Here is a 13,183-nt window from a genome sequence, read left to right on the forward strand (position 1 = left end):
AACACTTTGCATACTTTACTGTAAAACTGAAAGAAACAAAATCGCACAGCTCCATTAGCATATTAGCCGTTAGCGTGCGTTAGCTTTCAGTAGGGTTGCCAACCGTTCCGTATAATACGGAATCGTCCCGTATTTGACACATAAAAGGCTTGTTCCGTATGGAACTGATACGGAACGCACTTTGTTACGTATTTTTGAGAATCAATTCAGTGCAAATCCATGACAGAAGCATAGCTTCTAATATATATGTCAGACAGACTATGAATGAATTCGGGGACTATCTGAGGCCACGCCCGCTTGGCGGGCTCTGACGTGTAATGACGTAGAGTTGGCTCATTGGTCGCACGTCAGAGGCGCCCGCGCCATTGGATGTGCAGTTGCCGCAGCGCAGCCTATGAGCGAGCCAGACACTCAATGTGCTAGCTGTGCAGCTGCAAATGCGTTTTGCGTTTTACCAGAGCCCGTCTAACGGAGAGCCTTGGCACTTCCTATTAGCCCCATAATGTATCATATTGGTTGCAGTTCCATTAGAATTCCACTGGACGCGGGCGAGTGCAGAATGAATGGGAGTCTATGGAGCTAAACGGCTAAATGTATCTATTTCTCCTGCTTGTTGTTGAATCAACATAGATTTTATTGTTGATTCCGCAAGTTCAATATCGATTATATGCCAAAAGTCGAATGAACGAGTACGTATGTCCTTTCGATTTCTTACAGGTTAGGCCGTTGTTGGCCGGAACACGCTAGCATTCTGCTATAATGTGACGTCATCACATTTTTGAACGGATTTTTAGAACAGATAAGTGAACTTAAAAATGCAATTTTCAGCTGAGTGTATTATCTTAGCCCTCCCTTTTGAATGCAACTTTCAAATTACTTGACAAAAAATTACATCTTGAGAAAAGTGGATTTCTGGGGGTAAAACCCCATAGACTCCCATTCATTCTGCACTCGCCTGCGTGCGCCCCCGCATGGACAGAGACGTGTTACTGCAGCCAGTCCAGAAACCGGAAGTAACCAGAGAGTGGGCTTTATGCACAGCTTCACTACTTCCTGAACTTCAGCCAGCTCCTTTGTTTCCTGTCTGCCATTATTGGACAAACTGATTAATCCAGGTGTGCCTGATTATTGTTACTGAGGCCAGGCACACCTGGATTAATCAGTTTGTCCAATAATGGCAGACAGGAAACAAAGGAGCTGGCTGAAGTTCAGGAAGTAGTGCAGCTGTGCATAAAGCCAATTAGACATTCTCTGGTTTTACATAAGGCTTCAGTAAATCGAGGAAAAGGAGTTTCCGAAGACATTTGTAGGCTGTGATAATAAAAACTACAAAATTAAAAATATAATTTTTTGCACTGGAAAGAACATTCTAGAAGTCTAATTCTATTGAATAAGTTTGCACAAGGCTACAGAAAACTGTTGCGTTTATTTTTCTTCAAATGCAGTCTAAGCCAATGAGTTTTGAATTTTATATGTTGTATTTAAGTTAAAAATAAAACGTATTATAAACTAAACAAATTCATGGTTCATTGTTGGCAAAATGATCACGATAGCATTTATATATCTGTGTGGTTAAGTCTTGTATATTGATTAGGCCTACTTTGCTATTCTATAAATATATATAGGCCTAATAAGTTGTATTATAATATGCTATAATGTATGATAGCATACAATATTCACCAGAAGTCATCATTTCAGGGGTTATTTTAAAAAAAAATCCGTGGGGGGAATTTCAGAAAGTTGGCAACCCTAACTTTCAGTATCAAACATTGATCCCTAAACATCTCAATAACTACCAGCTTTTAATTTAATTAACACAAGAATACTACAGTTGTTTTCCATATAAAAATGTATCCATTAAAAACTTGTGCTGTATGCTTGTACAACAGTGTGTGCTGCAGGCGCCTAACAACCAAACTTGGAGACTTGCCTATATACTCTAGTGTATATACCTTGTCGTTCTTTTGACAATTCTTCACTCTATTTTTGTGTGAAGCATTATTTTGCTTCACTTCTGATATGATAAAAGAGACACTCTTGCATTGCATGTTTGAGAAAGTCAGTATTGCATAACTGATTTATGTTGTGGGCTATGTATAATTCCCTTTAGGGAAGTAGAATATTTGTTTCACAATTTAAGCAAATTGTTTAGATGGTTAGGTGAACAAAGGACATCCAAACAAATGTATTAACAACAGCTTAGTTGTTTAAAAGGGGAGAAAAGATGGTTTCGGATTAGTATCGATGCCGGAAGATAAAACATAAAAAGTGGCCTCAAGCCATCCCTACTAGTTAGTCCATTTGAGGGCATTAAAGTCATCATGAAATTGAAAATAATCTCTCCCATGGATGTAGTTTGGATTTGTATTTTTGTGTGTTAATTATTCTCATCTTAAACAGGAAAGAGTGTCCAAACACACAGAAAAACTCCTGGTGAAGCAGCTGAGATCCACGTGACACTATTATAAAGATGGCATTGGTTAAAGAGGAGAGTGAAGACATGAAGATTGAAGAAGTATTCACAGTGAAACCAGAAGATACCGAGGAACAAACAGGTTAGTTTTCATTCTCTGAGCTGAACTCAGTAATTTCTTATTAATATGGATTAAGGATTTTCTTGATATGTCAACCTCTACAGAAATGAATGGTATTTTTGAAAAGTGTCATGTGTATCTTAATTAAAGTGAATTTATTTGACATGAAGCGAGGTCACCTTATGTGGACAGAAATGTTGCGATCACATGACCAGACAAAAATTAATGATGCCTTCAAGTGCACCTGAGAAGATTATAAGTTAGCCATTCTTTATTATGTCATGCATTAAATTAGGAAAGATAATACAGAAGTAGTATAAACCAGTGTTTCTCAACTCAGCTTCTTATTGTGTTGAATAGGAAAGCATCTAAAACATTCTGGGAGATTGGTGCTGAGGAGTTGAGAGACACTAAACAGAATTATTTTGTGTAACATGAACACAATATCTATATCTGAAGTAAACACAATCCCTGTGTTTGAATATGCATACTTCCATACAAAAGCATCTGATAAATGTCTTATCTTGTGTCACCCTTTACATAGTAGGTGCGATTGCGAATTTGAAAGTGAAGTAAAACGCGAGCTCCCTAATGCACGCACATTAGGCTACATACAATAGCCTGTCTCACAATATCATACCTATCTCTGGCCTGTTTGCAATTTGAATATTGAGAATACTTTGATTATGGTTGCACTTAATAAGACTAAGAAAAAAAATATTTTTGTTTGTCATACTGTATTTATTGTAGTGCTGTCAGTGTTATCAACGGTGTCAATTTTTTGGCCTAGCAAACTTTTTAGTTTTTTTCACATGCTGTTGCAACAACTAGTAATGTTAGAAAAACTACAACACCACACCGGATCCAGCTACACCGAAAACAAAACAACAGGCACGCCGCACACACTTGTTTGGGCTTGCGAGCCGGCCAAAGAGTAGTAGGCTAACATTACGTTTTGAGTGGATGGCGAGCGCGAGACGCCAAAATGGATGCCAATATGATTCTGAATGGAAAGTGTACTTTTAAAAAGTTGCCAAATGGTTCCATTGACAACAGTTCCAAAGTGATCTGTGTGTTTTTGTAGTTGTGAGCTATCATCGCAGCACGTCCAGTCTGAAATACCTCTTGATGGCCAAGCACACACACAGCTGATGCGGGGGAAAAAAGCCAGCCCCCTCGTCAAAGACAGGCGACAATGGATGTTACATGTGCACTTTATAATTTTATTTTGTAACGCCCTGTTTTGATCCCTTAGAAAGGGCTGTTGAAGGGGCTGTTTGTGTGACAAAGTTTTTTTTTTTTCACCCTTATATGAATGGACAGTGTTACATTGTGTGAGAGATTATGTTGAATGTTGTATATTTATTATGTTGTGTTAAAAATCTTGTCTCGTTCTCGTGAACCCAATCTCGTGTCTCGTCTTGTCACACCCCTACTAATAACCCAATTGCTTACCACAGCTAGGCAGATTATTCCCAGATCTACTTAGCCCTACAGCCCCAATATCAGTGTTTCTACTGTCAGGCCAAAAGCGAGCGTGCTAGTGCGTGCCAGGACCAGTCACATTTCCACTGTCACTTTCGGGGCTTGATCGGGCCAACACCCATGGTTTTTGACCCTCCGAATACCTTGGTCCAAAGCGGGCCAACTGGGGCTTGTCATGAACAAAGGCAGAGTCGATTTGCATGAATGTTTAAGTGAATAAAAGCCTTAATTCAATCTGTTTATCATCAACACACACATAAGTTGTGGAAAACAGAAGCTCAAGCATTTTTGCTTGTTCTTGATCTTCAAGGTAATATGCCTGGTGGGCCGGAGGTGTTCCGTTAACTAGATCATTACTGTTGAGGAACTAGCATACATATTGTTATGTTTTATGCTTTAGTCTAAATATGTATTTTGCTTTGTGCCATTAAGGCGAAACCCTACAGGTGAATAGGGTAATTTTTTTAACTAGCAGATATCACCATGAAACTTTCCCAGTTGATTACCTACATTAAGGGCCCTTTCACACCTACCTTGTTTGGTCCGGACTTTCGGACTTTTCAGTTTGGTCCGAATCAAAATTACAGGTGTGAAACCTCCCCCGGACCACGGTCCGGACCAAACAGATGAAATTTGGTCCGACGAAAAGAGGTAGTCTCGGTCCGGATCAAACTGAACGAAAGTTTGGTTCGTTTCTAGTGTGAAAGTATTTCTGTATGGTTCGGACTTTTGGACCTTTTACAGGAAGTTCCGGTGGTTCCCGCATAGCCGAAAAAACAGAAGGTGGCAGGAAAAATGAGCCGTGGTAGCACATGGGGAGAGGAGGAGACGAGGCTTTTTATTGAAGTATGGTCTGATGACATAATAAAAAGTCAACTTGCAGTCTTCTCCTCCTTTCCTGCCGGCGACGATAAAATGTTCGCACGACGAGGACGTTCATTTGGCGAATTTGAACTAGTCTTGTGTATAGTTGGTGCTGCAGGTAATTATGCCATAAAAATAACAATATAATTGCAACGATATGCGTCTGTTCATTCATGTTGTCAAATTTACCCGCCGAATTGACAACACGCCGACGTCAGACGCACGTCCATTTACAAAACCAATCAATGTCAAGATGCAGCCCACATAAATGATGACGACAGGACGCAAGTATGTCACGCAAAGTTCTTTAGTGCGCTCGCATAATTGCAGTGTGAAACCAAACCAAAACTTTCTGAAAGTATAAAATATATCAAAACGTGAACTTTGGTTCGGACCTTGGTGCGGACTTTCAGGTGTGAAAACACCCTTAGATGAGAAACATTTTTTTCTGTCATTTTAATGTTTAAATATGTAAATTTGGCATTATCTAACTAAATATGTGCAAATTTGCATATATAAAAAAAATCTGAGTATTGGATAAAGCCAGGTTCAAACTTATTTTTTCATCGTTCACATATTAGATGGGGAAAAAATTACAGAGGGATTTGTGGATATCTACTCTTGTTATCCTGTAAATCAGAATATACTGTCAATAGCCTTAACAAATTATTTTCACCATGTTTTTTGGAATGAAATTGTTTGGTGTATATAGGTGCTACTGAAGTGGAGATTTCGGACATGGAGTATGAGAGAAAAGTCATTTTAAGAGAAAACGGCTTTAAAGATTTAGCATCAGCCAATGAGATTGCGCATTTAGAGTTAAACCCCCCCTTTTACTTTCACGATTGGTTGCTGATAAAAAGGAAATTACCATGTTTGGATCCGACAGCATTGTACAGGAGAGAGAGAGAGAGCGCTTTCTAACGGTATGTGATGACAGGGTGCAGACAGCGATCGCGGAGCAGCATGATGATTTAGAACGCCAACTTTTGATGAATTTATTAGAAACGCAAACATACAAAGTGTAGTAAAATAAAGACCTAAATGTGTATTTCAGACTTTTCTTCACCACAAGTCTGAAACCACACATTATTGAAGACAAATATCCCAAAATCTCAAAATTGACCAGTGAAAAAAAAACTGTTTTTTTTCTGCCATGTCTCACATTAAACATGGCTTAACTTGTATTTATCTTTTTCTGCTGTAGATCTGATGGCACTGAAAGAGGAGAGTGAAGTACTGAATGAAATGAAAGATCATGATTTGATAACTGGAGAAAAATCTTTTAGTGGCTCACAGACTGAAAATACTTCTTCACCAAACAGAGTTCAAAAGACAGGAGCTGGAAGTTTTTTCACCTGCTTTCAGTGTGGAAAGAGTTTCAGTCAACATAAAAACCTTAAAGTCCACATGAGAATTCACAATGGAGAAAAGCCTTACACCTGTCAACAGTGTGGGAAAAAATTCACTGAAAATGGAAACCTTAAAGTTCACATGAGACTTCACACTGGAGAGAAGCCTTACACCTGCCAACATTGTGGAAAGAGTTTCACTCATAATGCAGCCCTTAAAAACCACATGAGAACTCATACCGGAGAGAAGCCTTACACCTGCAAGCTGTGTGGAAAGAGTTATAAAGCAGAAATAAACTTTAGGTATCACATGCACATTCACACTGGAGAGAGGCCTTTCACATGTGATCAGTGTGGAAAGAGTTTTACACGTAAAGAAACCCTTAATTCCCACAAAAGAGTTCACTCAAGAGAGAACCGGTTTATATGCCATGAGTGTGGAAGGAGTTTCCCTGACTTGAAACGTCTTAATAGGCATGTAATAATTCACTCTGGAGAGAAGCCTTTCAAATGTGATCAGTGTGGAAAGAGTTTCAGTCAACATAAAATCCTTAAAGTCCACATGAGAGTTCACAATGGAGAAAAGCCTTACACCTGCCAACAGTGTGGAAAGAAATTCACTGAAAAAGGAAACCTTAAAGTTCACATGAGACTTCACACTGGAGAGAAGCCTTTCACCTGCCAACATTGTGGAAAGAGTTTCACTCAAAATGGAGTCCTTAAAAAACACATGAGAACTCATACCGGAGAGAAGCCTTACACATGCAAACTGTGTGGAAAGAGTTATAAAGCAGAAATAAGCTTTAGGTGTCACATGCACATTCACACTGGAGAGAAGCCTTTCACATGTGATCAGTGTGGAAAGACTTATACACGTAAAGAAACCCTTAATTCCCACAAAAGAGTTCACTCAAGAGAGAACATATGTCATGAGTGTGGAAGGAGTTTCCCTGACTTGAAACGTCTTAATAGGCATGTAATAATTCACTCTGGAGAGAAGCCTTTCAAATGCCAGCTGTGTGAAAGGAGCTTCCGACTCAATAAAGAGCTGAAGACTCACATGAGAATTCACACTGGAGAGAAGCCTTTCGCATGTGATCAGTGTGGAAAGAGTTTCAGGCATAAAGTAACTCTTAATAAACACATAGGGATTCATTCAAGAGAGAACTGTTTCAAATGTCATCAGTGTGGACAAAATTTCACAGACAGGAAACAGCTTAAGAAGCACGTAATAATTCACACTGGAGAGAAGCCTTTCACATGTCTTCAGTGTGGAAAGAGTTTCACATATCAAAGAGACTTGAAAAGTCATTTACAAAGTCATTCTGGGAAAAAAAAGTGTGACAAGAGGTTTAGAAAAAGGAGCAATTTCAAACATCACCTGCTCATTCACTCTGGTGGAAGGCGATTTAATTGTGATCAATGTAATAAAAGATTTATTTTGCCATTACACTTACGGATACACCTGAAAAGTCATGCGGATGTGAGACCCTATTTGTGTTTCTTGTGTGGGAAGAGTTTTAAATGGCTCAGCAGTTTAAAATGGCACCAGAAAATACGTTTCTGTGTAAAATTAAGGCTTCGTTCACACCACAGCTAAGTGTGGGCCAAATTCCCCCTCAAATACAGTATATTTGGTGAGGCTGTTCACATGACATTTTAAATTTGGCCCATATCAGATATTTATCTGATCAAGTGACACTCCTGTTAAACTTGACCATGTATTTTATTTCCATCCTCTAGTTCTTTATAATTTGCCTCATATAAGATTAATACTTTGGAATCAAAATATTAGATAAATGAACTTTTGTCTTACTGTGAAATTCCACAATGAAAATGGACGCTTTTAAATAAAAGGATACAAGTGAATGAAATAATTGCACTGCATTTTTTGATTGATTTTTAGTGAGAGAATGCTTAAACTTAAACTTGTTATATATAGCAGAATATATATATATATATATATATATATATTTGTCTTTTATAAGAAGTTTCTCAGCATGAGATTGTCGAAATGTTAGGAACATTTTTATTTCTAAAAAATTAAATTTTGCTAATTAAAAAAATACCTACCTTTTGACTCCTTGCTATAGTTTTGGACTTACAAGTCTTTACTTGTGTGTATGTCACACAGAAAAAAAACATGCCTTCAATAATTAGGGCCAGATTTACTAACTGCTTATTAATAATAACTTAAAACAAAGATGTCAGACGATTTTGAAGTTGGAGGAGAAAACGGGAGAAAATGAGATGGAATTTTTCGCCCTTCCCTGCCTTTTTTAACTGGAGTACACAGACAGATGGATGACGTGACGCGTGGCGTTTCCAACGTGATGACGTAATCTCTGGCGCGTCGCAGACCAGCACAAGACAAACAATTGTGGTTAAAAAGTATATAAATGTTTTTGTTTTTTTTAGAAAATGACTATCGTTTCGCTAGAAAAGACCCTATTCCTCAGCTGGGAACGTGCAGAGCCGTTTGAAGCACTTCATAGCCCTTTGAAACTGCATTGATTTGGACTTCAAAACGTTGGTTGCAATTGAAGCCCATTGTGTGGAGAAAAATCCTGAAATGTTTTCCTCAAAAAACTAAAAAAAAAATTCCACTGAAGAAAGACATGAACATCTTGGATGGCATTGGGGTGAGTCAATTATCAGGAAATTTTCATTTTGAGGTGAACTAATCCTTTAAGTAAAAAAATTATTTCATTTATTATAATTCTGACTCTTGTCCTAAATTAACTGCACTTCTGACTCCGGGTCTTAAAACGATACTCCACCGGTTTTTCATATTAAACTATGTTATTCCCTTAACTAAGACGAGTTGATACATACCTCTCTCGTCTCAGGCGTGCACTCAATCGCTCTGTCTTGCGGTGAAACCTTGTTAGCACTTAGCTTAGCTCAGTTCATTCATTAGGATCCAAGTAGAGAAGCGACCAAACACCTTCATGTTTTCGCTATTTAAATACAGTTACACGAGTAGTGTAACTCGACCAAGTATGGTGACACAAAATAAAACGTTGCGCTTTTCTAAGCGTGTTAAGTGGATAACTATAATGTATGGCGGAATACCATAGCAAGTGCTTGGGAGCACTTCGACTCGGCGCATACATATCTCCGGAGAGGGAGAGGGGGGAGAGGATTTTTCACGAGTGTTGATATTACTGCGCCAAGTCGAAGTGCTCCCAAGCACTTGCTATGGTATTCCGCCATACATTATAGTTATCCACTTTACACGCTTAGAAAAGCGCAACATTTTATTTGTGTTTGGTCGCTTCTCTGCTTGGATCCTAATGAATGAACTGGGCTAAGCTAAGTGCTATGAAAGTTTCACCGCAAGACAGAGCGATTTAGTGCACGCACTGAGACTCTTTACATGATTCGGTTCCGGCTGAAGTAGAGCCCGTGCAGCAGGGCAGATGGGTGACAGTTAGGGATCGCCGCTCTAGTCGCGGATCAAAGAACCACTCTTCCGTTCCGATTCCCATAACAAATCGATTTGCCCCACTCAGTGAAACACCCACTGAGAATTCTGTTGATTGTGCCCTGGTAATTGGTGATTCGATCACACGGAACGTGAAAATAGAGACACCAGCCACCATAGTCACATGTTTGCCGGGAGCCAGAGCGCCTGACATCAAAGCAAATTTAAAAGTGCTGGCTAATGCTAATCGTAAATTCTCTAAGATCATTATTCATGTCGGCACTAATGATGTTCGACTCCGCCAGTCGGAGATCACCAAAATTAATATTAAAGAGGTGTGTGAACTCGCAAGTACGATGTCAGGCACGGTAATTTGCTCTGGCCCCCTTCCTGTTCGCAGGAGTAATGAGATAGTTAGTAGATTGTGTTCACTAAATCGCTGGTTGTCTGAGTGGTGTCCGCAAAATAATGTAGAATTCATAGACAATTGGAAAAGTTTTTGGGGCAGACCTGACCTGTTGAAAAGAGATGGTATTCATCCCTCCTGGGATTGTGCTGCTCTTCTCTCTAGTAATTTGGCTCATAGTCTTAGAGCTAAAACATGACAAATTTGGCACCAGGTCAGAAAGCAGACAGACTGGCTAAACCGACCGTCTGCTAGCGGCCTCGCATCACCAAGGTCAGATAAATCCCATCACATAGAGGCTCTTTCACCTAGATATCATCATATAGAGACTGTGTCTGTTCCCCGAATTTGGATATCCAAAAAACGTCAGATAAAAAATTTAATTGATGTTCAACAAAGAAAAAACAGATATGATACAGATGAGCAAATGATAAAGCTTGGGTTGCTGAATATTCGATCCCTTACTTTAAAATCGCTCATAGTTAACTCTCTGGGGTCGGCGGTCTCGCCGGCGATACCAGCTCACTTTTTTCCTTATCAGTGCAAAAGAGACTCAAATTACTCTGTTAATTTTGATCTTACATATAAGTGTTGTACATCATTCGATCCTGTTAAGTTTGTATTTTTTTTGTGGAATCTCATAATAAAAACAAAGTGTTGTGCTTTTCGCCTAATAAAGAAAAATAAACATGATGCGCGTTCTGCGTTCTCTCTGTCAGTGAAGTCCATTCTGAAACGCGTCTGAAAAATCATCTGTAACTCTGCAAATACTCAGTCAAACAGGTATACAGGCACACAGGCATGAAGCCTGAATTATCTTCTTTTAAATGAAGTAATTTATATAAAAAACATTTTTTCTCATTTTATGTAATCTGTACGAAAAGAGAGAGATGATAGTCGTTCTCGTCTCAGCTCATTAAAGTTAATTTGACCACGCCCACGGAGCGCGCGCTCTATTCATAGATGCCACCTACGTCACTAGAAATAGAACGCCGCCATATTGACGACTGATCTCGCCCGGCGCCGCCCAAACTGCCCATTTGAATGAGAGAGAGAGACAGAGATAGATGGATAAAATTTTAATTTTAGGCTCCGATCCTTATTTGTTATTCTTTTGTCCTTTATTATCTGCCCCAGGCTTGCCCCAATTTGCCTTCCATGATATATATATTTATCTTGTGCATAACCCCTCCCCATACAGTGGGGATCGCTTGAAGGCTTTCAAGAGTACAGACGTGTATCAATATGCTGTGGCTGGATGGGTTACAAACGTAAAAGTGCGGCACCTGGCCACCAATGATTTATATTTAATCATGGGGAATGTTGGTATTATAAAAAAAAATTCAAATGTATGATTTTGGTGGTAGTTTGCTCTGACTAGGTAGCGAGTTGTTAGCTAGCTAAGTGGCTAACAGCTGGTAGCTTGCCAGCTGTTAGCCACGGCTTGCGGCTAGCTGTCATTAATCTGGATTAGGCCTGTCGCGATAGTCAATAAATCAATGAATCGCACGATAAAAAATGAGCTCGATAATTTTTCCTGCCGCGATAATTTCCATTGCATGCTTGTTTGTTTTCCTCGTCTCTCTCTCTCTCTCTCTCTCTCTCTCTCTCTCTCTCTCTCTCTCTCTCTCTCTCTCTCTCTCTCTCTCTCTCTCTCTACCAAAGAGACTGGATGACAACACTGTTTAAGACATAAACGACATATTTTACATGAATACTCTCCAAAACGGACATTTAAACATAAAGTTGTGTCTATTTGTCCATTCAGACACGAAACAGAGCTCAATTCATTACTCGCGCGATGTATAGGGCTCTATGGCTGCACGCATCGGGTCGGGTGTGTGCGCACAGAAAGATCAGACATGATACAATATGAGACATTTCTTCTATCCTTTTATTTTGGTATAGAATAAAATACCAGTTCGGGGTTCCTCTTTCGGGTGTTGTTGCAGCCAACTGTACAACATATTGCAGGCATTACTGAGACCGTCAGTCGTCAAGATGGCGGCGCAAAGCTACAGTGACGTCATGTGACCCGAACGAATTCAAACACAAATGCTCTGAGGCGATCCACGCCCACATCAGCTGGATAACCCACCAAAAGAGACTCAGATTTATGACGCTGTGAGGAATAATAGTACTATCTTAATAATAATCCTGGAAAAAATTACCTCAGAAGTAGGCTACAGGTAGTTTCATTTGGAGGAGCAACGGATCCAGCCGAGGAAATAGGTACATGTACCATTCTTTATTTTCAAGTGCTTTGTGCTAATCGCGATATGGAATAGTGTCTGTAAACAAAAAGACTGTTTGAATCGCGTTTTTGTGTGTGAATGAATGAACAGCTTTTACCTAACTATATTCCAATACTGAGATGAGTAAAAATCGACTGAAATATGTTGAAATAAAATATTTTTGTATAAGCAACGTATTAAACTGCAAATTAACATTTATATGTCCTAATCATAAAAACGATATGTTACATATGAACGACAAGATGTCGTTTTTACTGTAAAATACTGCCACATCAAATAAGCTTGTTTGCTAAGATGTTATTATAGTGTTTGTTCGATTGTAAGCTATATTCAAACTAATTAATCCGCAACTGTGAAATATGTATGATAAAATGTATACTTTAGTATATAATACAAAGAAAGATTACATTTGAAATATAGTTAAAATTTTAATTGTTGTTGTAATTGTAACCTTTTTATTAAAATAGCAAAAATATATGTAGGCTACATATAAATAAATCTTAGGTAAATCTTAAAAGCTCAATATAAGCCTCCTCTTTAAATTATTTGTATTGTGTTTTATTAGTGACACATTTGGGATATATTCCCAAACTTTCTGTAAAAACAGTATGATAATTAACTGCACAATTACTAGAAATTTTTACATTTGATATTATACAATTTGCAAGCACAATTTGAAAAATAAATAAATAATTGGAATTGTGAACCAATTTTGTATTATATAGGCATATATATATATATATATATATATATATATATATATATATATATATATATATATATATATATATATATATATATATATATACACTCACCGGCCACTTTATTAGGTACCCCATACTAGTAACGGGTTGGACCCC

General features: G+C 38.5%; 1 protein-coding gene across 1 annotated transcript; it reads left to right on the top strand.

Annotated features, from left to right (window-relative positions):
• Positions 1-2,042: 2,042 nt before the first annotated feature.
• Positions 2,043-7,843, top strand: LOC130092460 (gastrula zinc finger protein XlCGF26.1-like). Its single transcript, XM_056260316.1, has 2 exons — positions 2,043-2,555; positions 6,091-7,843. Exons 1-2 carry the CDS (start codon positions 2,471-2,473, stop codon positions 7,833-7,835), a joined length of 1,830 nt encoding a protein of 609 aa, XP_056116291.1. The 5' UTR covers positions 2,043-2,470; the 3' UTR covers positions 7,836-7,843.
• Positions 7,844-13,183: the final 5,340 nt, after the last annotated feature.

This window comes from Rhinichthys klamathensis, unplaced genomic scaffold, assembly GCF_029890125.1.
Source record: "Rhinichthys klamathensis goyatoka isolate OS25496 unplaced genomic scaffold, OSU_Roscu_1.1 h1tg000176l_1, whole genome shotgun sequence".
NCBI classification, from domain to species: Eukaryota; Metazoa; Chordata; class Actinopteri; order Cypriniformes; family Leuciscidae; genus Rhinichthys; species Rhinichthys klamathensis.

Coding starts and splice junctions, on each gene's coding strand:
- LOC130092460 (XM_056260316.1), top strand. CDS start 2,471: ATGGCATTGGTTAAAGAGGAGAGTGAAGACATGAAGATTGAAGAAGTA. Junction 2,556..6,090: donor AGATACCGAGGAACAAACAG/GTTAGTTTTCAT, acceptor TTTCTGCTGTAG/ATCTGATGGCACTGAAAGAG.